The 25011-nt window shown below is 33.5% G+C and overlaps 1 protein-coding gene across 4 annotated transcripts in view; it reads right to left on the reverse strand.

Annotated features, from left to right (window-relative positions):
- Positions 1–25011, reverse strand: part of LOC115451204 (ras GTPase-activating protein raskol) — a 168385-nt gene that overhangs the window by 97031 nt on the left and 46343 nt on the right. For 2 of the 4 annotated variants that reach the window (XM_037444199.1, XM_037444196.1), the window contains 2 exons: positions 15147–15268; positions 8506–8535 (listed from right to left, as the gene is read on the reverse strand). In XM_037444199.1, coding sequence (XP_037300096.1) covers positions 8506–8535; positions 15147–15268 — 152 coding nt within the window. The remainder of the gene's footprint in view (positions 1–8505; positions 8536–15146; positions 15269–25011) is intronic. The other 2 variants (XM_037444201.1, XM_037444197.1) reach the window with 1 other exon arrangement.

Here is a 25011-nt window from a genome sequence, read left to right on the forward strand (position 1 = left end):
CACGTTCTGGTCGAACCGATTGGCTGGTGTCCGTGGGAACATTATTGGCCCTATATAGATACGTAACTCGTAACTCTTGGTCCGATCATGGCAAGACCTTTTACGGGTTCGCTTTCAATACTAAAGATCTCACCCACTTAGCAATGAACCACTACAAATAAATTTGAAAAAAAAGCTTCACTTCAAGCGAGCCTGTTACTTGCCGACGTTTTAAAAATAACCAATTGCATTGCTTTTAGTTTTATATAAGGACTACGTAACACTTAATTATAGTATTGATTTGGTACACGATTTAAATTAACACCAATTATTTTTTTACGACAGTTTTAAATTTTAATTAGTGGTCGATACATGATTGTTCAATAAATATGTATATTTATAGGTAGCATACATATTCATAGCAAATAAAACTTAAATTAACTTACATAACGGCACGATATAGGCAATCATCAAATGTAAATTCGATGCAAATCATTTTGAAGAAGTTATTCATTCAGCTTTGTTTTCTTGACATAGGTAAAGAAAGCGATATAAGGCCATTGCTCGCTATTCAGCATAATAGTGTTGCCATAGACCTTGACGAGCTTACGGCAGTACATTATATAACTACAATGTTGTGTGACGTCACAACACACTCTCAAGAATCCGTAATGTCTGAAGCACGATGACTGGCAAGTGGCATGAGAACGTTGGACATAACTGAGCCGTGACGGTGAGCTGCTGTCACCTGATACCTCAGCGTCCTTGCAATTCCTCTCTAATGTGCCCTGGATTGAGTAATTGATAAACATTCTACTGCCAACAATCTTATGGTAGTATTGAATCTCGTGAAAGTGTTAATTCTTCCAATTAAAAATGTATGTCGCTAGGTTGATGTGTGTTTTATGTACGGAACGTTAGAGGTCAAGTTAACCGTTGAAATGTTGGTCTTGGAAATAAACATAAAAATATACGAACTTTATTCTACTATATTTAATTATAAATTTTTAAGATGATTCTTAGACCGAAAATAAATCGATAAAGACTCTTTATAACATAAAAAGCTCAACATAATTGACAATTTAAAATTTATATTTTGTGTCACTTATCTTTACATACATATAATACAATGGCAATAGGCCGATGTTTGCGTATTATCTATATTGAATAAAAACTAATATGGGGGTCTCTATTCGAGCAACAGAGGCCTAAATAATAGTTTTTAGATTGTTTGTCTGTTTGTCTGTACATTTGTACAAGCATCACGCAAAAACGATTGCAATGAATTGAATGCAGCTTTCACCGATGTGTTGCTAGAGGTTCAGCTTAAAGTATAGGCTCCATTATGATTCGTTATATTTACGCGAATTTTAGACATTAAAATTAACCTATTTGTCGGACCGGAATAATTTATATATTCCAATATGGGTTCATTTTCTGCCGGGAAAATATAAAGCGAGACTTTTATACTGAAAAACCTTTTCCACACAGCCGGAGGTGCGACCAAAAGCTAGTAAATAATAAAGTTCACAATAAAAGTCTTTCACCACACGCTTGGAATGACGAGATCCAATGATAGATTCCGAGAATGCATGAAACGCGTCAAGAATCAATGCCCTAAGAGATTTAACTGTACCAGTGTTGTACGTGTGCGCAACTCATGTAACTACTCGAGGGTTTAGTTAGGCAACAACATATTAACATAAGACGGTGTGTTATTACTTTGAGCCGGGATCAATGTTGTAACTGTCACATACACACGTCCCAATACTCATTAACGTAATCATATTCATCACTCCCACATACATACCAACCAATGAATCATGAATGAGTATTGTAGTTTATATTTTGGTTTTTATCTACACAATGTCTCATCGAGGATGGAGCTTAATATTTAAAACGACGTTGTACGGTTTGATACTTTTATACCAGTGAACACTAAACGGCAATTAAGGTCACGGAACAAGGATTAAAAAATCTTAAACTTACCTAACAATTTAACTCAAAAACAATTACATCTGCGGACTTAATCGTGTCTTAAACAGCGTACTCACGATATAAACGTGAAGCAAAAACACTAAAATTACCTAATATAACTGAAAAGCCGCGTAAATACTTCCTTATAGACACGGTTTAAGTTTGTTCAAGATTGCTAATAACAAAACCTTGAGGCTGTACGTAAATTGTGGTTTGTAAAAACATGTAATAAAATAAAAGGCGGTCGTGGTACACAAATTAACATCGTAAAAGAGGGCGAACGAAACGAATGTGACCCAATTACACGAAGAAGCTTCCTCGTTAGGACGCGCGACGCCGACGGCAGGCGCGCGACGCTTGCAAGTGGATGTGACATGTGACATCAGGCACGCCGCACGTACCTAACAAGCTCTTCCCAGAAACTAATGTTCTAATCAGTTCTTAACTGGCCACCGAAGCGAATGAAAATTTTCGCGAAATATTTTATAGGAATGAGGACTATGTAGTTACGAATAAAAAATACACTTATAATACTATCCAGTGACAGTGATTATATTATTGTAGAATCATCTAAATCTTTTCACCTGCCCCACCCAATAATTTGTATAGGACCAATATTGGCACCGGATGTTTACAAACAAGTTTACTATTTCGACGGAGCGTTAACCCTCTAGTCTCATTTCTAATTACGTTCTATAGACAACAGACACTGCATCTAGTAATGGATACCTATAAATAGGTTAGAGAAAGCTCCATGAAATTAGAAATGCAGCAGAGTAGACGCCGCCCATTGAAATATTTAGTAGGCGGATAATAATTAAAAGTGGCAACCTTTTTAGATCTATTTAAATGTGCTTTAAAATTCTACTCCTTCAATATGAATAAATGGAGGCGTTATGGTCTAGCTATTTCTGAATAAAAATATTCTGCAATTTAGCAAGATGTTTGTTAGAAATTCTGGGAACGTCAGGATACGAATCATTTTCTCAGAAACTTATAAAGCAGCAGTTTCATTATAGTTAAGTGTTCCAAATACCGGTTTAAGGATAATAGACAATTTATTTTGTTTTTGTATAAACACATGTCGCTTTAACAAGAATTACCGTTATTATTGAAAACTTATTTGTTTTACCTACTTATAAATAATTCTGAACAAATAAATCATATTGAACAATTTCCTTTTATTTATACTGGATACTATTTCTTTTCATCAAAGAGCCAATCAATATTGTCATTTCGGTATATAAACGTGTAGTATACATCAGTGGAGAAGGGTCCATATAATCCGATTCCTGCCAGCGTCCCTTTATCATCAGAACGATTTGTAGACCGCATTTATACATATTAGTACCTATATGTTATGTCGGTTTCCTTTCGAAATATTTTACCTTTGGCCACTGGTATACATATTTCCAAATATACCCGTAAATACTAAGTCAAATGTTATGCGTTACGCGCAAGACTAAAAGATAACTTTGGTTTCAACCTTCTAAAAAAATGTATTTTTAGCTTCCCACTTTATGTGTCATACAGTGGGTTTATTGGTATTTTTATGAGCGTCTGACGATATGTTGACCCCGATTCATTGTTCCCGGCCCTGTTACACAAACTGACAAAGCCATGCAAGCCATATGTATCTATATTATAATCGTTTTTATGCACAAGATCCTACGCTACTAAAACAAACATGTGCATGCAAGTTAAGAAATCAATTGTGAAGTTGACGTTGCTACAAAATTTGTATCAACACCTACTAACATAAGGCATTTGGCATGTTTTGAATATCTTTTATTTTTCATGTCCTTCGTGTGTTTTTAAGTAAACTTTAAATGTTAGGGCACGCGATTGAATAAGTCTCAGATTTATATGAGATTGTAAACATGAACCAATTAAATACTTTGTTTTCTAGTTAGATATAAATTTTGTAAGTACTGTTTGAATTTCATACTTCATTCATACAAAATTAATCCTAATCATGTTATATGTTTCACATTAAGTTTTTACTTTAAATATAATTAATTTAAGATTCCAAGCTATCAAATATTACAAAATAGGAATTCAAATCATACTAATAAATAAAATTATAAATCTTACTAAATAAATACCGACGGCTTATGTAAAGAAAAAAAATTCACAACCAGCCCAGGTGCATTTAATGACAAGGATATAATTATATCGACGTAATGAGAGTGATTTATAGACATTTAACAAATACCTCAACGATGTCAAGGATTACGCGTAACATTTAAATGTATTTAATGTTTTCTTTAAACTATTCGAAAGTATTTAAATTTGTTTTTTCTTGGAATTCATAAATATGGAAACACAGAATATTATACTTCTTGATTCATTGTCGATGTATACTTATACTATGTTCGTAATATTACATAATTATTTATTATAACTATTATTCAAAGGCAATGACATACTCCGTATATTTCAAAAAATCGTCTTTATTCCATAGAGGACATAAAATATTATTATTCTAAAACAAATGCGAATATTTTTCTCAGTTTATTACAAATAGAAACGACTCTTAACGTATAAAACAATTAAGAATAACAACTTACGGTACAACCACAACCTAATTTGCATAAGGCTTTTGGCGCTACCAATAATGAACGTCCAACAATAAGACAGGATTAGTTTGTTCTAGGCTGATAACCCGGGAGGTAAACAATGTAACATTAATCTGCACAGCACAAGATAAAGGTAATTTAATTAACGGCAACACTAACTTATACACTTTAAATACGCTTATACACTGGACGAATGCGTAAATGTACAACCACATGTAGTGGATACAGTATACAACCTGTTAAACTGTTACGGTGCAAACCCACACCACTGGGACAGTTCCCTATTGGCACCAGCTGAGCATTAATTTGTCTTTTTCTTCTATTATACATTATCATGACAAAGTATTATAATACTACTCATCAGTACATACTCTAAACAAAATAGTGCTAATTGTATAATCTTAGCATCTTTTAATGTTTGCAAAGCCACGCGTAACATAGGAAGGTATAAAGCAAGAAGCAAAACAAATGCACAATAAAGCACTGCAACTGATCCACAAGCTCGGGTTGCCGCGTTCAAATTACTCGAAATAGCCATTCTTATCACGGTATCCACGTTTCATATGCATTGGAAATCAGTCCGCGAGGCAAGAAAGGCTATTTGTGAATAATATGTGGCCCGGACGAGGAAATGCATTATGCCTATCATATGAATATGCAAATCGAGAGATAGCTGTACGTGATGGTGCACCTACGAATCACGCAGAGAAGTCCTGTGGGTTATTTTGTTACTACATTGTGATTTGACTTGACTGTGTTCGGAGATAATTTTTCCTTAAAAATTATAATAAAAAAATATGATTCATTCTTAGAAAGTTGCTGAAATAAACCCTAAAGTTTAGATCCTCGTATTGGCTTAGTGTAAAATATACATACTTAAAGACACTTGATATTTCATTTTAAATCTACGAACAATGTCTGGTCTAAAGAAAGCCAAACAGTTTTTTAAACATACGCTTTTCACTTATTGTAAGTTTACTGATGGGATTGACTTAAAGGAATAACAAAACCTCATTTAATGAATGAATTGAACCCAAAAGATACTAAATACATGTAGTATAATATAAAGTCCAAATAGGTTAATGACAATGACATCGTAATTGCTGAGCCTCATTATAATAAATTAGATAGAGTCTATTAAACCACACGGTAAATGTTAAGCCGTTGTAAGCTTTAAGAACATCAGCATAGTTCTCTAATAGATTTTAACAAAAAAAAAAGAATTACGTAGAGTATCGTAGTTTTTCGACTACATTATTCACAACGAGGCCTGTCGTTTACTCTCTATCATTTTCACCATGAAATTCCCTAAGTTTATAAATAAAGTGACGTCAAGGTCCAAAGCCAAATATTTATTTGGCATTTCTATTAAGGCTTTGACCCTAAATAAATCATAAAGATTTAGGAGTCACTTACTAGAATTCAGAATAATATTATATTCTAAGTAATAAAAAGTTTCTAAATTTTCATAGTAAATACAGTTAAAAAATGCTTTATTCATCACGTAGGCGAACATAGTTGCGCTTAAGATAAGTCAAGGTAGAACAGGATATTTAATTATTACTCAAATTAAGTCACTTATAATATTATAACTACAGACATTTTATATTGGACATAAACATAATATCATCTTAATTAACAATCTAAGATGCCATTTCGTCAAAACAAAACAAAAAATATCAAAATAACATTACCGCGACACCCCATTTCTATTCCTACTAAGAAAAACAGAAACCAATTTCAACAACATACCTTTACATTCCAAGCCAAACAATGCCATTGTACCTCTCCGAATCCGGATCCTCATCAGATATACAGTAACATGAAGCAAGATTCAAATGGATGTACTAAAGTCAAACGTCAAACAAAAGCTTTTAATTCACGTCGACAAGTAGATTGATCGAGTCGCGGGCCTGGCAGACAAACGACGACCAGCAAGAACAACGAACAGGGGAGGAACAATGCGTTGCATAACGCACACGTGTGTCGAGCTATGCAATCAACACGTCATTGTAGTTCCTTACGAGATGCCGTTACAGAAATACGCGAACGTATTTACTCGAATTGATGTTTTTATCTATTTTTATTGAAGTTGTCAACCCTGGTGACATTGACTTAGCTACGTTTAGGTTTGAGGGGTGAACATAATTCCAGTACTGAAATAATGTTAAGCATATTTTCAATGCAATATACAATTTTATGGGAAACGTTTTCACGCTTCACGAAGGGCAGGCACAGTTGAGGTGCTACTTAGCATTGTGTCACAATTTATCAGAAACAAATGTGTAATGACGACAGCTCCTTTATAGTATTTTATAGAGATAGTAAAAATGCCGAAGACTGAAGAAATCTTAAACCTCGTTACTTTCCTTGAAGATCGACAAGACACTACTATTCTTCTGTGGCAGTGCTCACATACAATTGGGCCAACTACTTGTTTCATTACTAATGTTACGCCATGAAAACTAAAAGTGAAGTGCAGTTTTTTTATTCTTTCTTTAAGAGAGACAAATTCTATGAAAAATGAACAAGTCTATGAATATAAAGTAGCTGTGGTGATAAATACAAAAATAAGAATATAAAGTAGCGACAACCCTAATCAAAATGATGTGCAGCGTAACTTAATACACTACAACAATGCTGTAGGTAATATGCAAACTGATGCCAGTTTAAACCTATAAAACAATGTCATAAAAAACTATATTATATCACTTGCTACCGAGTATTTTAGCGTTAAATGGCTTTAAATATATATAAATTTAATTAATTCACAGAATTGTGAACTTAAGATACATAATGTTAAGCCACATTCTTAAAATGAATACTATTCCATAATTGGAATTATAACGTTTGGGACTGATCTCAAGCCATGTTATCAATTTATTGGCAATCTCAATACTTCCTTAGCAAACATGTATGTTTTTTATACTCTCAATAATTTCTGTTTTGTCAATCAATGTTACGCGAGATAGTCTTTGCCTTATAGAAGAGTTACCAGAACTGCATAATGCTCGCGAGTCACCCCATGACAAACGATGTTTATTCCACGTCCAGTCAGTGTACTTCGGTCGGTCTAAACAGAAATCCATTTATAAATAGCTCGGATTGTTGGAGAATCACTTAAACGAGCACTGCAGATACTTGTCGTACACTCTTGGACATCGCACTTGACGTTACGACTGTCCTGTGTCTCGCTCCGCTCACAAAACATTTGCCCTTTGTTGTTTTATTGTCGAAAAGTACAAAACATTCACATGCAGCGCTGATTTGTATCCTCGAGTTAAAAATATAGAGCTGTTTCAAAGTAGTTCAAAAAAGTTCTAGAGCACCAATTTCAATCAAGTTTTTGTCGACATTACACCGAGTAAAATAGTTTCCCATGCTCTTTTTGTAACAATGGTATTAAAGCTATATTTCATCAGCACGGCGTTTACTTTTAATCATACATAACAGTATTATTATTGTTGATTGTATCTCCGGGTGAGGTCGTAAAATTGTAACGAGCAATGGCAGTAAGCGTTAAGGTGAAACGCCAATTACGAACAGGTTAAGTCGCACGATTCAACGAGATAACCCAATTGCTTACTTCGATGTACGAGTTTCATGTGCGAAGCGGTATCGAGTTTAAAAATAAACAATGCCCCTTTAACGTGCTTTAACATTTGGTCGCCGTGGTCCGTCGCGTATGGATTTTAGAGCTCATGACATCATCGAATGTGTTCTCATTTAGACCATGAAACGTCTTAACTGTAATAAAATCTGTGCAAAAAATCAGGACATGCGAAATGAATAATGAGTACAGAATGATGTATTTGAAATGTCGGGTTCTTTAAAATTTGTAATCAACACTTAAAGCATATTGATATAAAATAAAAAAAACGAAACATTTATTTACAACTAAGCGCATAATACTAAGACAAAACCATTGACATCACAATAACCATCAAAATAAACTATCATTACATCTTACCTTACTGTCCACATAGAATCCGGGAAACGACTGTCCGGACGCGTGCAAAAAAACACATTCATTAATATGTTGTATTTAAATATTTCAAAATTATACTCAGATTTAAAAACTATACTAAAACTAGTCGACTATTTAATTACGTGGATATCGTAATTACATATTATTTCAACTAATATTTTAATTATCATCTGCATAGGTAGTGTATTTAAAATAAACTGCTTTTTGTCAATAGAAATACTACTCGATTAAATAATTATAATTATTCATTGAGTTCAACATACTCATAACAATCTTAAATCTCATACATCTTCATGACTAGCGGAACTCGGTCACTTCGTGTATCCGTTTATTAGGAGACATCCTGCCGTAGATTGAACGTATATTATAAAATAACGTGTAGATTTATACATTAAATTAAAATATTATGTATTTATAGAGGTAGAATCAATCAAGGAATTCCATTACAATTACTTGACATTTTATAACTGAAAGAGTTAAACCTTAAACGACTTTTTTATCAGTCGAATAATAATTAATTCACTATAGTCAAAGAATAACAGACGTTTTTAAATAAACGATCCCGATCTCAATCTTCAATCCGATTCCGAGAATGGACAAATCAAAATAACCCATTTATAAGCATATCAAAACATACTTTGTTACTTTGTTCTGATTGGTCCACTTTTGAGATAGATCGAAAAAAGAGATTTAAGTCGTTTATTAAAAATAGCGGCTGTTGCGCCATAACAAATGTAGGTATTTCTTTGTCTCAAAACTCACAATCCAACACAGTATTTCAAGTAAGGTGAGTAGAGCCAGGTTCCCACAGATAACATGGCCTACTTCGGACCTAATACGATCTCTGGTACAGACAGATTCAATGTGACTGTTAAGCGTAAACATTAAGTGAATGCAAAATTGAAACTGCAACGCAGTGGCAGACAAACGCTTAAAATTATCGTCAATCAATTTACTGAAGTGGTTGTGGACGAGAATAGAATACGCTAAGCAAAGTGGAATTACACACAGAATAAATTAAGAAAGTTCAATGCATTGTACTTATTACAGTGTTTATTTATCCTATTAATATAAATGCGAAAGTTTGTGAGGATGGATGTAGGTATGTATGTATGTATGTATGTTCCTCTTTCACGAAAAACCTACAGGGCGGATTTAGATGAAACTTTACAGTAATATTTGTTATACATTAGAATAATACATAGGTTACAATTTATAATGATTTTGTGTAATTTGGTCATAATATAACGGTTTAATCAAGTAAGTCGGAACAAAAAATTATGCCGGAAATCTCCGTCACGCGGGCGAAGCTGCGAGCAAAAGCTAGTATAAAATAAATTATAATAATATTCCCGGGGTAAAGTCGTGTTTCAAACTCTAAAAGAAACCAAATCTATCAACCATGACGGTATTTAAATATTGGGTCTGATAAATATTACTTTAAATAGATGAAATCAGAAATTTATATAGGTAATGCGAAATAAAATACGTCTTGTCAATATAAGACATAACAGACCAGAGGGTCAGTACATTTTATTTTTTATATTAGTTTCATTACATATGATTCTACTAATCTATTATCTAACAAGATCTTAATGTAGTTATTGTGAATTATAATAGATAGATTAACACGATTTACGATGGACAAGTGTCAGTAACATTGAAGTTATCTTCAACCCTTCACAATGTATTAAATAAACTATAGGAACCTATAGAATAAACGGTGATGCTGAAGACCATATTAGAAGTAACATACACATTCCACATGTAAAGAAGGAGGTATATCACAGGATATAAACATGAAAATAAGTTCATTTAAAGATCATAATACAGTATTATATTAATATAAAATCAATTCCCAAAAACGTAAATCTATCTTTAGAATCAAATTGTCATTCGTTCAAGTCGAAAAACTTTCAAGCACTCCAAGCGTATGGTTTATTTTGATTTATGCGGAGTGCTTGGCGCATGCGCCTACGCATCGTGCCACTTTTATGTATTCGATGCGCAAGCAACGCGCGACGCGTCAAAAATGTTCGTCGTATTCATATTCACAATAATAATATTGTGATTACACTGAATGAGAAATACATTAAAACTTATTAATAACTTGAGCATTGGTGTGCGTAGCGGCCAGATAAGATTACTGTTACATATTTTTTCGGAACTAAAAGGATACTTTACAACATATTGTCTTAAGGATCATCTGTATCATAATTTATAATAATTAATTATTAACTGACCTAAAAGCACATATCCTGCGAAGAATAACGAAAGAAATTAGGAAGTATTTGCAGTTCAGTTTACAAATACATTATAAATAATTTTCAGTTTTTTTTTATTGTGATTCGTGCCTAATTTTCAATGGCTTGACCATATTATGTGAAGTAAAATATCGCGTGAAACCCGTGACATATCTTGAATGTTTGCCGGCAAACATTGACAGCTACATGACATTACGCGTGTCACGAAAAAATAACCTTATTATGTTTATATACTACATATAATCCCGTGACACACGTAAATGTCATGTAGCTGTCAGGTTTGCCGGCAAACCAAGAGAGCCCAGGAGACCCTTATATGTTATGAAAGAAATATGAACGCAACCTTCTTGCTAATGTTATTTATTGTGACTGCATAGTTTTTCTTCTAAAAATAAAAAACAGTACGCTGTCTTTCATGCTTCAACTCGTGTAATTCCTAATAAAAACTAACTCCGTTTATATACGATAATTTATTATTTTATCTGTAATAACTACGAAAGTTAAGTGGAATTACAAAAAATACCACCCGATCCGTTGATTTGAATAAATTGTAAATTCAACGCGTAGGTAGACACTCGACGCAATGATACAATGTTAGTTGGTGCAATCATGAACGTTGAGAAAATGAACTACAAAAAGTGACACTGGTACTTATGATATGGCAAATTGCTCTCGAGTGTTTCAAAGTTGCCAAAGAGGTATGGCAAAATGTTGACGTAAATGTACGTCAAAGATTACTATAATCATTATAATCAAAACCAAAATGTCGAGCAATTTAGATATCGCGTCAGGGCGTACACTCAGACATCGACACTAGCCCACTTTCATTGCACTTAAATTAGGGCTGTCGAATATTGTTTGACACAGTTTGAATAAGAGCCAAATGAAAATAAGAGAAAATTGTCTTGACAATTACAACGGGAACTAAACAATTTTGTTGGTTAATTAAATATTTTACCATACTATAATTTGTTTACATCGACGAAGCTATGATATTTTTAAATAATGTACTGTGTTACTAAGGGATAATGGATTTTATAGTGTATAATATAATAGTAGTGAATACTTAACGCCAACTCTTACATGATTTCCAATATTTGTGTGACCTGTACAATTTATTGGCGTTTGAAAGACTCTTGCCTGTGTGGGTTGTAAAATTAAGCACTTAGCATAATCATTGGGTTCTAAAATAAAAGATCGCTAAATGTGATAAAATTCCACCGCGTATCAGAATTCCCTTCATGGATGACTTAAATCACGTCAAAGTAAATCTCTCAAACGTGAACAAAATTTGATACTTCAAATTTATTTTTATACGCATGACTTAAAGTAAGACACATATTTTCGTTTCCATACTAAGACACAAGGTTAGATCGTAGTTAGAAGAAAATAGAAAAGCTTATCAATACCACTATTTCGTTTCTAACATAAAAGTAAGGAACATTTATTTTGGAGCAGGAATCGAAAGCAACGGTACCACAACAGTGATTTTGCAGCTGGGTCATTACAAAATATTTCACTAGACATACATATGGTCAATTTTATATTGCGTTACTTAATGAAACATCTCATTTATTTTCTTGAGAATAACACTTTACAATATTTTTTCTTGAACCGTAGATGTAAAATGAAAAATAAAAGTACGAACAACTAAAATAAAAAAAAATATATTAGAATTTTACGCGCCCTAATGGCACTACTACTACTTTAAGAAAATTAGTCGCAGCGGCAAGATTACACTTTTAGCAAAAAATACACTCACGCGCAACGCCATAGTGGCACTAAGCTACAAAATGATAAAAAATATTATAAAAGTAAAACGGGGATATTTAATGTAAATATTCGTTATTCACGGATGATTTCTAGCACAGTGTTTGTAGAGGTAAAGACTAGTATGTAGTTTCATTTATTAACGCAATGTCGAAATATCCATTACAAAATTCTATTTTTACAAAACTTTACCCTCCGTTTGGAACAGTCGGGTAAAACACAATATAAATTTCAGGCGACTCCAATGCCTATATTAAATATTTGAAAGTGAGCGAAATACTAATGGTGAAACTGCCGAATGTCAATCTTTGTCCAGCCTTTTACGGCGTTGAGCGCATGTTTACAAGCCCAGAAACTGAAAATGTATAGACTTATGCCATACAAATAGTTTACCGTAAATATTTATCAAAATAAAGTTAAGCTTCCAAAACCCAAACAAGAAACCGTTAGTAAAACGATTTTTTCTGGTTTCGAGAAAGTAATGGAAACACGCACAGAAAAAAGGAAATAAAAGGAGTTATAAAACTTGTCGGAAAAGATGTGCACGAATTGGAAGAACCATATTAAAGTGATAACTGGTCTTATCCGGCGCTGACTAATAAAGATTAACCTCACGGCAATACAAAGGCCTCATGGACCAAAGAAAAAAACATGAAAACATTGTTACATTTTGCCGTTTACAATTTATATGATTAAATATGTATAGGGTGTGTGAGATCCTATCCAAAACTCGCATCTCTAAATATTTTGTGAAAAAATATATATGAATATTTAATGTATAATACTATAATTAAATGGTAAATTTTTCTTCAATCATGAAATATTATATCATCCTTATGATAACAATACTACAAATTCTGAATACTGAGTACTTCAATTATTACTTCACTTTTATTATATTCAATCAATTACTAATTTGGTTGATGGAAATTATTTCTTCGAATATAAAAGAAATCCAGTACTAAATGTTTTTTTTTGCATATTACACGGGGTACTGTGAGACCGCACATATCAAGAGGGTTGAGTGACGGCCCAACGGACGGATACACGAACATTTCCTATTTAATAAGCCGCAGTTATCAGTCTAACGACATGTACTTGACAGCTCTGTGTAATAACGTTGAATAATACGTTATACAACTCATAATTAAATGTTATTAATGTCGTTTTATTCTTCGCCAAATGATATACGAGACTCTATAACGAGAGTAGGAAAGCGGAACAACCAATGCACAAATTGCCAAACTTCAAAATACTGGCTCACATGTAACGTTCTGTTAACGTAATGGCGAAATAAAAGTAGATTTAATATATCATTATCGGTAGATATTTATGTGCGAAATGATTGAAAACATAATTACAACAAAAAAATTATTTATTAATTGCAGCTAGATTACAATAATAATTCATTGTGGACCTAACTGAAGAAGGCTTACATTTAATTGTAAATTATGTACTACCAATGACTATTTGAGTAATTACGCAAATGAGGGCTTATTGTACCAACCACGTATGTCTAAATCGAAAGACGAATAAGTGATTATAATCATTTATTAATACAAAGATGTAGCGAAAACAGATGAATAATAAATATAGATATAATATATATCTTTGGGGGAGGCCTATGTTCAGCAGTGGACATCCTGTAGCTGATGATGATGAAGAATAAACAACTTTAGACGAATTACTAGTAGACCACTACTTAGTAGTGGAATTATAATATGTATAATTACTTTACATATCAGGCGGAATCATGATAGAAATTTTATTTTGATTTGACATAATAAGTTGGCACCATGAAATATAACTATTTATCGCATAAAACATCATTTAAAGCATCAGCAAATAACCCCTATTCCTTTTAAATTTCGGCAATAACCAGACTTGTATGACCACGACAGGTTGTGATGACTTACTAACACGTGACCCAATTGTTTTTTGCGCGGCTTCTACACTAAACATTATGCGTAACTACAGTCTGAATATGTAAGTGAGTTGTACAAAAGTGTACGCTCTATTGCAAACATATTTAGCAACATAATAATGTCCGGTTTAGGTTTGATTTCATTATTGTAAATCAAAAAAATACTTGATAAATGTTTTATTTCTTGATCCGTTGTGACCGCCGGACTAACAAAAAATTTAACGCAAAAAATACACCATACTAAAATATAAATTAGTTTTACTGTGTTTTTTCTTCTACATTCCGAATAGTTTCAACAGATAAGTATTTATTGCTCTAAAATATTTTGTGAAATTATAGAATTTCGTCCACTTTCGGACACAACATTGAACTAAGTTTGCGTGGTACTTTCTTTATTATATAACCATAATACTGTACATAGAACAAATTTTAGTGAAAGTTTAATTGAAATGCGATCAGTCCAATTTTTGGTCGATAGTTTCAATGCACACACTTGAGCATATATATTAAGCATTTGAAATTATATTAAATTCAGTATAGAAAAAGGGGCATTCATAGCTCTGTCTGTCTCTAAATTTTATTTTTGGCATGTCTCCAAATTTTGAAAGTTGTAAAAAACGGTATTATTAATTAAAACTGTACCAATTAGAATATTTAATACTTACAGCAAGTTCCTCACTGGTGTAGGCGGTGAGGATGCGCCTGTCTTGCTGCAGCACGCAGTAGAAGGGCTCCCAGGACAGCGGCACCCCCAACGCCGCGCCACCCACCGCGCTCGCCGCCACATCTGCAAACAAACAAACACATTCAGTTATATGGTATAGACATCCTATAACCAGTTATGTATGTACAGATATTACAGAATGAATAAACCGACTAGACCGGATTGGCACCAGTGTTTAAAATTTTTCCTATTCCGATTACTACGATATTATATAAATATCTAGTCATACATTTTCCGCTCTTGCCCTTTCCTCTTTTATAGCAAAGGCTCTTTTACAGTTCCATGTTTATTAACGTAATGTCGTTTAGGAAACAATGACATGAAGACACAACGCCGAATATGACAGTTTACGCGGACGCAATCAACGTACCGCCCACGCTCCTATCCCGCAACTGGTTATGTAAATCATAGGGACATCAATCGCCCGGGGTGATGCAGAAAAACGAGTCGACGCGACGCCGCGATGACAGCGCGATATCAGCGGGCCCAAGTTAATTAGACCTATCTACGGAAAGCTTCGATTTTCATTGGTTTTTTGCGTTTATTTGTCGTTCATCAAGCCTGTTTCAACTGCCATTTACGATTTTTTGTCGCCCTATCGCAAGCTGTGACATTTATGCAACGATCAAGACTTCCTTGTTTTTTGCGTAATTTGCAATATTTTTATTACAATATATGATATACTAATAATTATATGATGTATAATTATTAGTTATATGATATATAATTATTAGTTTTTAAAAAATCAGTAATGCATTATGATATTTACACATGAATGAACAATATTTTTCACATGGTTAAGTGTGATAATTATTAGATGAATATTACTCACTCCAAAGTGAAATTTACTTCACAAACGTCAATACCTAAGACTAAAGTTATTCTCGAACATGCGTTATTGCGTAACCAGACTACCTTTAAAAACCAGGCTGAGATCAAGAACTATCATTTATAACTACTACTATCTTCATCGATTTATTCGGTATTAGTTTATTTGGCAAGCGTTTGGTCAATCACGATTCTTTCGATATTCCGTGTTTTCATAAACTTTGGTGAGCATTTAACGTAAGAAGAATTTGATTCATTGCCATAAGTGCCTTAAAGTAATAAAATTAAAATCCCGAGGTAATATGATTACGGAATTATTCTTTTTAATTTTATATACGCACATGGCAACGTGAGCCCAGTGCCCCTGATGGTAAGTGTAGTGAGGTCTAATAGAATATCGACTGACGAGAGATGATTACCTCTCGGCAGTCGACACAACTATGCCGGCCTGTTGACACCGGATGTACATACACAGGCTGATCTCGGAATGCGACACACTTACTTGGGCCACTATGACGGGTTTTAACATTTTGTGTACGGTGGTCGCTATTCGGGCGGATATATAATATACCCTACCAATACCTACATAAATTCTAAACATTTTATACAACTCAAAATTCTTAAGCCTTAAAATAATATGAACAACAAAGTAATAATAAAGTACTCGTCTAAAAATAGTCTCAAACGAGAATTAAGTTTGCAATTTCTCTTTGTAATGTTTTACCCCCTGGAAAGCAGTTGGTTTGCATCGAGCGAGATATTTTATATTAAGTATACATAATGCGTATCCCGGTGTCGATTTGCTATGGGGATCGATCATCAATATTGTTACATAGATAGACTGACAATTTAATTAAATGCTATATTAACAGGTTTAAATGTCGATGCATGCAATATTACTGGCTGTTTCAATTAACCTAAAGATTTCGTACCGACATCGACCTCCATCGCTTTCTGCTAAATTAAATATTTTGATGATAAATATGAAATAATGTCCATAATTTATATAAATATATTAGCCAATAACTACTCGATCCTCACTTCATTACCTTTATTTCCAATTACTTACAAAAACGTCCCTCAATAAAAATAAACTCTCTCCATTTTCCTGGATTGGTAAATGGCAAAATTGTGTTCTTTCATTTATTATCATTTGACATTTTTGATTGATAACCATTGACACGAACGTTATAAAGCATTGAATCGAACAAAGAAAAATAAAAAAAAACACATTGGACGGTGCACCGCTTCATTGTATTTCAAAATGCATGCAGGCCGCCATAATATGTACGTAATTGATGTAAACATCCACAAGGCAACCCCGTGGACGACATTAGCAACAATTGAAGCACTTATTCAACCAATAAAAGCCCGTTGCGTCGCCGTTCGCCTCTACACGGATTAAAGCGTTCCATTTAATCTATTAAACTGTGACTCAGAACATTCAGACATTACAGTTCATATTTCAGAAAGCTTTGTACATTACTGCTCATATTTGTGTTATCCCTTAACATAACTCACAGATAAGCCTCTCAAACACTTCAAAGATTTGCTAGTTTTATGACTAATGTGACTAATAGAGAGGCCAGGTCAGATGCAAATAGGACTAACTTTCTTCCAAGTTATAGAATGTATCGAGCTGAACTATATCTTAATAAATTCAGCGTAAATTTAACACTTCACACACAACATAGAACGTCCATTGTAAATCTAAATACTGAACATAATGAGATATATAGAGTACAATAGGAATAAATAAATTATATCAGTACTAATAAATCGGTAAATTTCTATAGTTTTGAACCACAACTCATTACAGAGCTAGCATATTTTTAGCACTTAGAATCTATTAATCTATGTAGCTTCAGTCCTTTTCTTTGTGACTAGATGCAGTGAAACGTACGTCTGCTCGGTCCTATTATTGCAATCGCTGAATCATCACGTTGCACTAAATTTATGAATAAGACATCAAGCCGCCGGTCGCGGCGCGTCGGCGGGAGGACGTGGGCTAACAATGCCTGTATGAAAAAACTCTCATCAATATAGATGGGCAATTTCGTAACAGATGACTAACTTAGTCAGCTGATGAACTTTACCTACATTACCTTTGACGGCTTTAGGTTTATTAATTTATTCTAAAACTACATTTTAAAAGTAAAGTTTAGTCACAAGTTGCTTCAAAATAAGGATAACCTCGGTATGATAATAAATTTAAAAGGTTTTTATAAAGCCAATATTACAAGCGCTACACAAAAGTCTGTTTATAAATAAGCAATTTATTTGTAAAAAAAATAACATCCCTATTAACACGCCTAAAGGCCACTACCTGAAGCCACACACCAACTGTCTATTACAGCTTCTATCGACCTCTACCTACTTTTGCGAATGGTACAACAGCTTGTAATAGCAACAACCGCTTTACAAATAACTTTCATCACATATAAATTCACCATAGAATTACTATATTTAAATTGCCGGTTTACTATGGTGAACCACCCACTACGTGCAGACCTAGTGAATTTTTGTGATAATCTATCGCCGACTTCCCACAAATGCTCAAGGCAGTTTTATTGAATAGCCGAGAATATTTTATTACATAGAAAGTTCATTTATATTCGCCCACGGAGACCCCGTGTAAAAATAGAATACATCAATTCGCGAGATACGTAACTTCATCTTTAAAGGTATGTACTTTATGAGGTTTAAGCATGAATAAACAATAATATTAATATTTGTGGGTACTAAACACTTTTTTGCACGTAAACTATGATCTATGTCTCTAATAATGATAGCTGTATAACATGATTAATCAATTTACAAATGAATTGTTCGATAATAAATAATAACCACATATAGCGCACAATGCCAGATAATCATTTAATTCGTGGCAATCTTACTAACACCAAGAAATGCAACAGAAAATCTAATACTCTAGTTTTCTTGCAAACAATTTATCCATATCTTCCGTCGTCAGAATATTTTTGCCTTTGCTCTTATCCTAACTGCTTCTTTTATTACACGGTTTAGTTATGTTAAAGTTATTGTAATTGTACCAATGTAATTCTAATTTGTCTGAGATAACATCATAGAACATCGGCCACACATGAAGTACACACTATATGTATCAATCAAATAATGGGTCTCCAAAAGTTTAAGTTTGAAGCTTGCTTATTAATAAAAATAGAATAACAAAATATTTTATGAATTTAAATATAAAGTATGAAAAGTTATTTGACTCTCATTATATTAGAAACTATGTTGATTATAATATTTCTCAAATACATTGCGCCAGCGAGGTCTATTACAGTATTTCATTGCCCGAATCAACATATAAATCTTTTGTCGACATCAGATTATCGAATAAACCTTTCATTCGAGTGCGAATCAACTAATGTGCCTTTTATTTCAACACAGAGACTACATTGTACAAAGGTTAACAAGCGCGAATTTAGCGTGACACTGGCAGTTGTCATTTATTCGATGGCACACTTTAAAACAAGTGCTTGTAAGGCTATTTTTAGTTAATATTTCCTGCAGTCGACTTTTTGTACTTGTTACTGTCTCTACATAGAACATGCAAATGTTTTGCATATGGAGCATTGTTTTGTTTTACACATTTACATATCTTTACTATATCGTTAAACACCCGTTGACTTATATTATCGTTTTTATTATTTTCACCGTTCTTCATGATCACAGGCATTATAGTAAATACTATCATTTCATCAAATGCTTTGAAAACATTTTCTTATTCATGAACTGTCCGCATTCGCATTATACCGTTCAAATAATGCTAAATGTAATGGTTTTCAACACATTGTTTGCTTTAATTAACATTAATTCATTCAATTATCGTTTGAAATCGGAACGCCTTTGTGGAAATTCATGAGATTGTACGATACGCAGCTGCAATGGCCGTGTATGTCCATAAACAATGGCAGTAAGAAGCTCTCCAAAACGGCTGAAGCGGCGCGAGATTGATGAGCGCGCAGAAAACGAGTTGTGCAAAAATAGAAAGAACTTACACTTTACTCTATTTGAGATACCGTGAGAGGCAAAACAATGCAGGCGGGATAATGAGAAAAAATGTCCATAAAATCATGAGCAGCGACACCACAACATACAAACTGCAGCGTCCTGCATAATGGCATCTCAGTTTAACTCTGTCAAGAATTTTGAAATTATTGTGAGTGTTATTGTAACATACACGTTTAAGTTCTTATAGACTGGAACGAATGTGTCTCAAATTTAAATAATGGACCTGAGAGGACTTTCGTCACTAACTTATCGAACTATAAAATGTGAATATTATAAGATTCTATTAAAATATGGATTAGTACTTTCAAATCGTGCCTTTCGATTAGCCTTATCTTAATTGCTTATCCAAAGAAAGTCCACGTAAAATAAAACGTTTCACATCTCCGTGGTGAACTATAGATGTATAGAAAATAAAGGTAAAACCAAGAATTGCCTTCCAAAGCCTGTCGTGCTTCGAAAATAGCCAGCGGCTATCGAAGCCACTATCTCTGACGGAGTCACGCACGCTTTGCTTGCACTATGATACGGCTACAAGGCAACAGAAAAAGCGCTCTAACACAAATTACATTCGGAAGATTTGGACAGTTAAACATTTAATATGGGTAAATTTCAAGTTTTTTTGACTATAGTTCGATATCAAGCTAGACGTAAATAACTATACATAGACCTTAATGGCAAATCTTAGGGACGAGAACGCCTTAAAAGCATAGTAAATACCATATTCATTAATAACCGCTATGCACAAAAACAGTGTAACCAAAATACGAAGCCTGATTGTGCGAGTTCATTTAACTCGTACCAAATAAATTTTGTGCAATGCGTGCTACCTGTAACTCCTCGACGCGTTTATTATTAGTTTCCTGCAATCGTAGACTGTATTTAAACAAGATTATTACCTCGAACCGCGAACAACTTTTATAAATGAAATGTCCTAAAGTACGTAAGCTGCTTATGGACGAGAATTACTTGTCCGGTAGATATTTGCCTTATACTATACAACCGCTCGCCGGACGCCCGCCACTGCGTCAGGATATGACTAAACCTGAAGCTTGCCAACTTTCCGCTTAGACGATGTCAATTTGTCGCAGTCGGGATGAATGGCATATAAAAACATAAACGTTCAGTTTACACGTCGCAAAAAGGAGATACAAGCTGTTTGTTTAATGAGGTTCCCATCGGTAAATGTGCACGATACTGTTAGTTTAGAAACATGTTTGCATAGTATACGCTAGTGTGAAATTGATTTGAATTAGATTAACTGGTATACGTTAAAAAAAATCGGTTAGACGCTTACACAGATGATTTCAACTCACCGACTAGCCACTAAAATACACAAGGGAAACTTAACGAAACTTTGCACAGATGAAAACGACCTGAAACCTTGAAACCCTCCCCTGATCTTCTGGACAGATATTGAATCTTTTTCGAAAACATCTTTAGTCAGAGAATATCTTAAAATATTTATCCAATATCCTAAAGAAAATAATCGGCACTAACCCCATATTTGACAATATTTACCATCCAGCCGTCTAAATCAATTACCATCACGACATATCATCATAATAATCAGTAGGTAAGGGTATTACAAATCGCACAAGAACATTGTATATGTGGTAATGGTTTAAAATTATAATGTTCAGTAATGAGAGATGCGGTGCGTGGGAGGCGGCGCGCGGCGCCCGGCGCGGCTCAGAGGCGACGCGCGGAGTCGCCTTCATGCAACGTGAACATAACAATGAACTTGAAGTGTACCAGTTAACCCTCTGCGTGTTTACATGTTAATATATTAAATATTATAATAATATTATTATAATATTTAATATATTCTTTTACCCACTTCTACATATAATCCGCCTAAATAACGTATTCATAAGGTAGAAAACCCTGTACTATTTGTTCCTTTATTTAAGTAATTATCGATAATGATCGAACGCCTGCCTGATTTCAATCTCCAAATTTATGAGTTATAAACAGACTAATCACTTACGGATAAACATCAATCCGACTTTACAAGATGAAAGAACATGTTCAATTGACTTTTCAAACTATTCATTGACCACAGTCCGACAAACCATATACGTCATCTACGTCAGTTATATTTAATAAAAAACATCTGATACATCCCTATTAATTTACCCGCAAAGTTATCATTCTGCAAGTGCTTCGACCGTTTTTGTAATAATTACAGCAATGGTTATGTCATTACGATGATTACTATAAAAACTACACTTTCATACAGGTCGTACTTCGCATACACAAGGAGATCATTAGCTTATTACATAAATTCACATTTAGTCCAACTGCCGGTAACTAATAATGATGTTTTAATAGAATAGTATGAAAATTGTGTGGTTATTACCTATCAGAAGCATCCATCATAGTATATATAATTACCTATCATATTATGATGTGCCTATTTTTGTAATATAATCTTATTACGAAAAATATGCATTGTACATTGTCTTTCCTCCTAAAGACGCCCCGCCATTACTCACGTAATGTAAAAATAAACCTGTTTCCAATAATAGCGATAATAATAAAGACAATTTTGTCATGATCTGATTATAGCCAAATCAATCGAAGAAGTTTTGCCACAATGCTGAAAGATACATAACGTTTCATAGTTTGTTACGCAAGTTGTGTTTTAACGAAATGTCAAACTCATCCTGAACGTTACCAAATTATATTATAATCTTCGTCACGAGCTGCTTTACCGTTACGGAATCGACGAGTTCACTTCAACTGTTTGCGTCACGAAAAAATACAAATTATATGCGCATTTTGAACAGTTTATTACTATCACAGATACTGTCACAAATACGAAATCAAATGTTCGTGACGGAACTATTGTATAAAAGGAATATAACTGAAGCATCAACATTTTGTATGTGTATATGGCATGCCAAAACTAAAGATATATAAGTACACATCATTTTTTAAACGGATTAATAGGTATTTTAATAATCATGTCGAATTTTGAAAGCAATATTATTCACATAGTGTTTTAGTCACAAATGATAAAACCCCAAAATGACCTACACTTTTCACTAATGACTTCGTATTCGAAATATTTTCTCGTTGCTTGTCAATTTAAAATTTTTCAACCTTATGGTCTTAGTAACTTTATTGTCTCGGGAACTTGGCCTCAAATTATATCATGGCCAGATAAGAAAAATTATATTGGAGTTCACACCGACACCCACTTCACTAAGTAGTGAGGATTTAATTGATTTTCTAACCAATGATTACTAATCAATTTGAGTGGAATATTCACACTTTTAAAGGAAATTGTGTCAAGCAATAGACAAGATTATTGACACATTAACCAAGAACCGACTATATTTTTAAACATTTATCCGTAGCCGTAGAATTTTATCCCTTTCTACGTTGTATAGTCTATCTTCGTAGTACGAACCCTGACATCGCGATTCCCAGTCCCTTATAAACGTAAAGGTCACTTGTCGACCGGTTGTGCAGGGCGTCGCCCTACTGGTACGCAGCAGTTATATACAAACCTGTACAACGCATACGCTATACCATATGAGGGACATAGGGGAAAAGTGTTTGTTATCGTACTGTAATTATTACGTACTTCTTGACGCTTGAATTAATGACTATGACGAAGCTATAAGAAAGAAAACGGTTATAATCCAAAGTTGGTTAATGGTTACCAGACAGAATAAAATTTGTTTTGACAACAAAATCCTAATAAACAAAAAGTTATTCGATTTATTCAATATACTTACAATCCTCACAATATTATATGTTGTAAGTACAATAAAGAGGGTAAATAACACGCCATTGAGCAATATTAACATGGCAAAGGAGTCTCCAACTGTTATCATTCAATACACTCTAAACATTCACTTCAATATTCAAATACAGCACTGGCTTCATATCGTGAGAAACAGTACATAATTCTACGTTATTTTCTCATGGTAAATGCGTTTTTATATACAGTTGCATGCATTTTCATAGCTTATGTTATTCATATTATATGCAATACATTGCATTATACAATACTTATACATATGTAGGTATGTCTTGTGTGTGTACAATTAGGAGGAAATAACATTTCCTGTGAATATGTGCGTAGGCGATTCTCTTTTGTAAAGGAAAGCTATAGTCACTTAGTCATATTAAGAACAATAACCCTTGAAAGAAAAATATTATTTTGCACAAAATATGTACGTATCACTGAAATGCTAGACAAAAAATATAAACTTACTCCATAAAAAATATGTAGCCATTTAAATCCACTTGATGGTAGAGTTACTGCTACTAGCACCAATATATCCTTTACTGGAATTATTACTACTAGCATATCCTCTTGCTTATTGAATAAAACATCTTGAATAACTTCCAACTTTAACTAACTTACGAACACCGATTCCAGTTTACTATTTCTCTTAGGCACCAAAGTAACTTAGCTTAGTAATATCAAAATGGGTCCATTACTTTATTGAATATCTATACTTTATAATGCAACTTGAGTTTCCTGCAATCAGTTTTGTATGTTTCACCTTATTCAAAATTAATCTTATTCTTTTAGGCCTTGACGAAAAAAGTTACGTAATAGCTAGAGTTTGAAGTCACTACATAAAGCAAACGGGTTTTTAAGGCTATTCGTAGTGTAAAGTTTAATAAAATATATTGCATTAAATAAAATAAACCGGACAAGTGCAAGCTGGATTGGCGCATTGAGGGTTCTGTACAAAGCTGTAAGTAAGGTTTCTAAACATAAGTTCAAACTCGATAAACATAACTTTGCCGTTTGAACCCTAAACATAGATATTGCACCAACTACAAATAATAAGTTTCTAATAAACAATTAATTTTTCTTTTTGTTATTGAAATACACATTCACACTTGCAATTTGTTTAGACATGTCCTCTAAGACATTGCTTCTTGCCATAAGGATTAACAGGATTAACAGGAAG

The sequence above is a fragment of the Manduca sexta genome, chromosome 28 (genome assembly GCF_014839805.1).
Source record: "Manduca sexta isolate Smith_Timp_Sample1 chromosome 28, JHU_Msex_v1.0, whole genome shotgun sequence".
Taxonomy (NCBI): Eukaryota; Metazoa; Arthropoda; class Insecta; order Lepidoptera; family Sphingidae; genus Manduca; species Manduca sexta.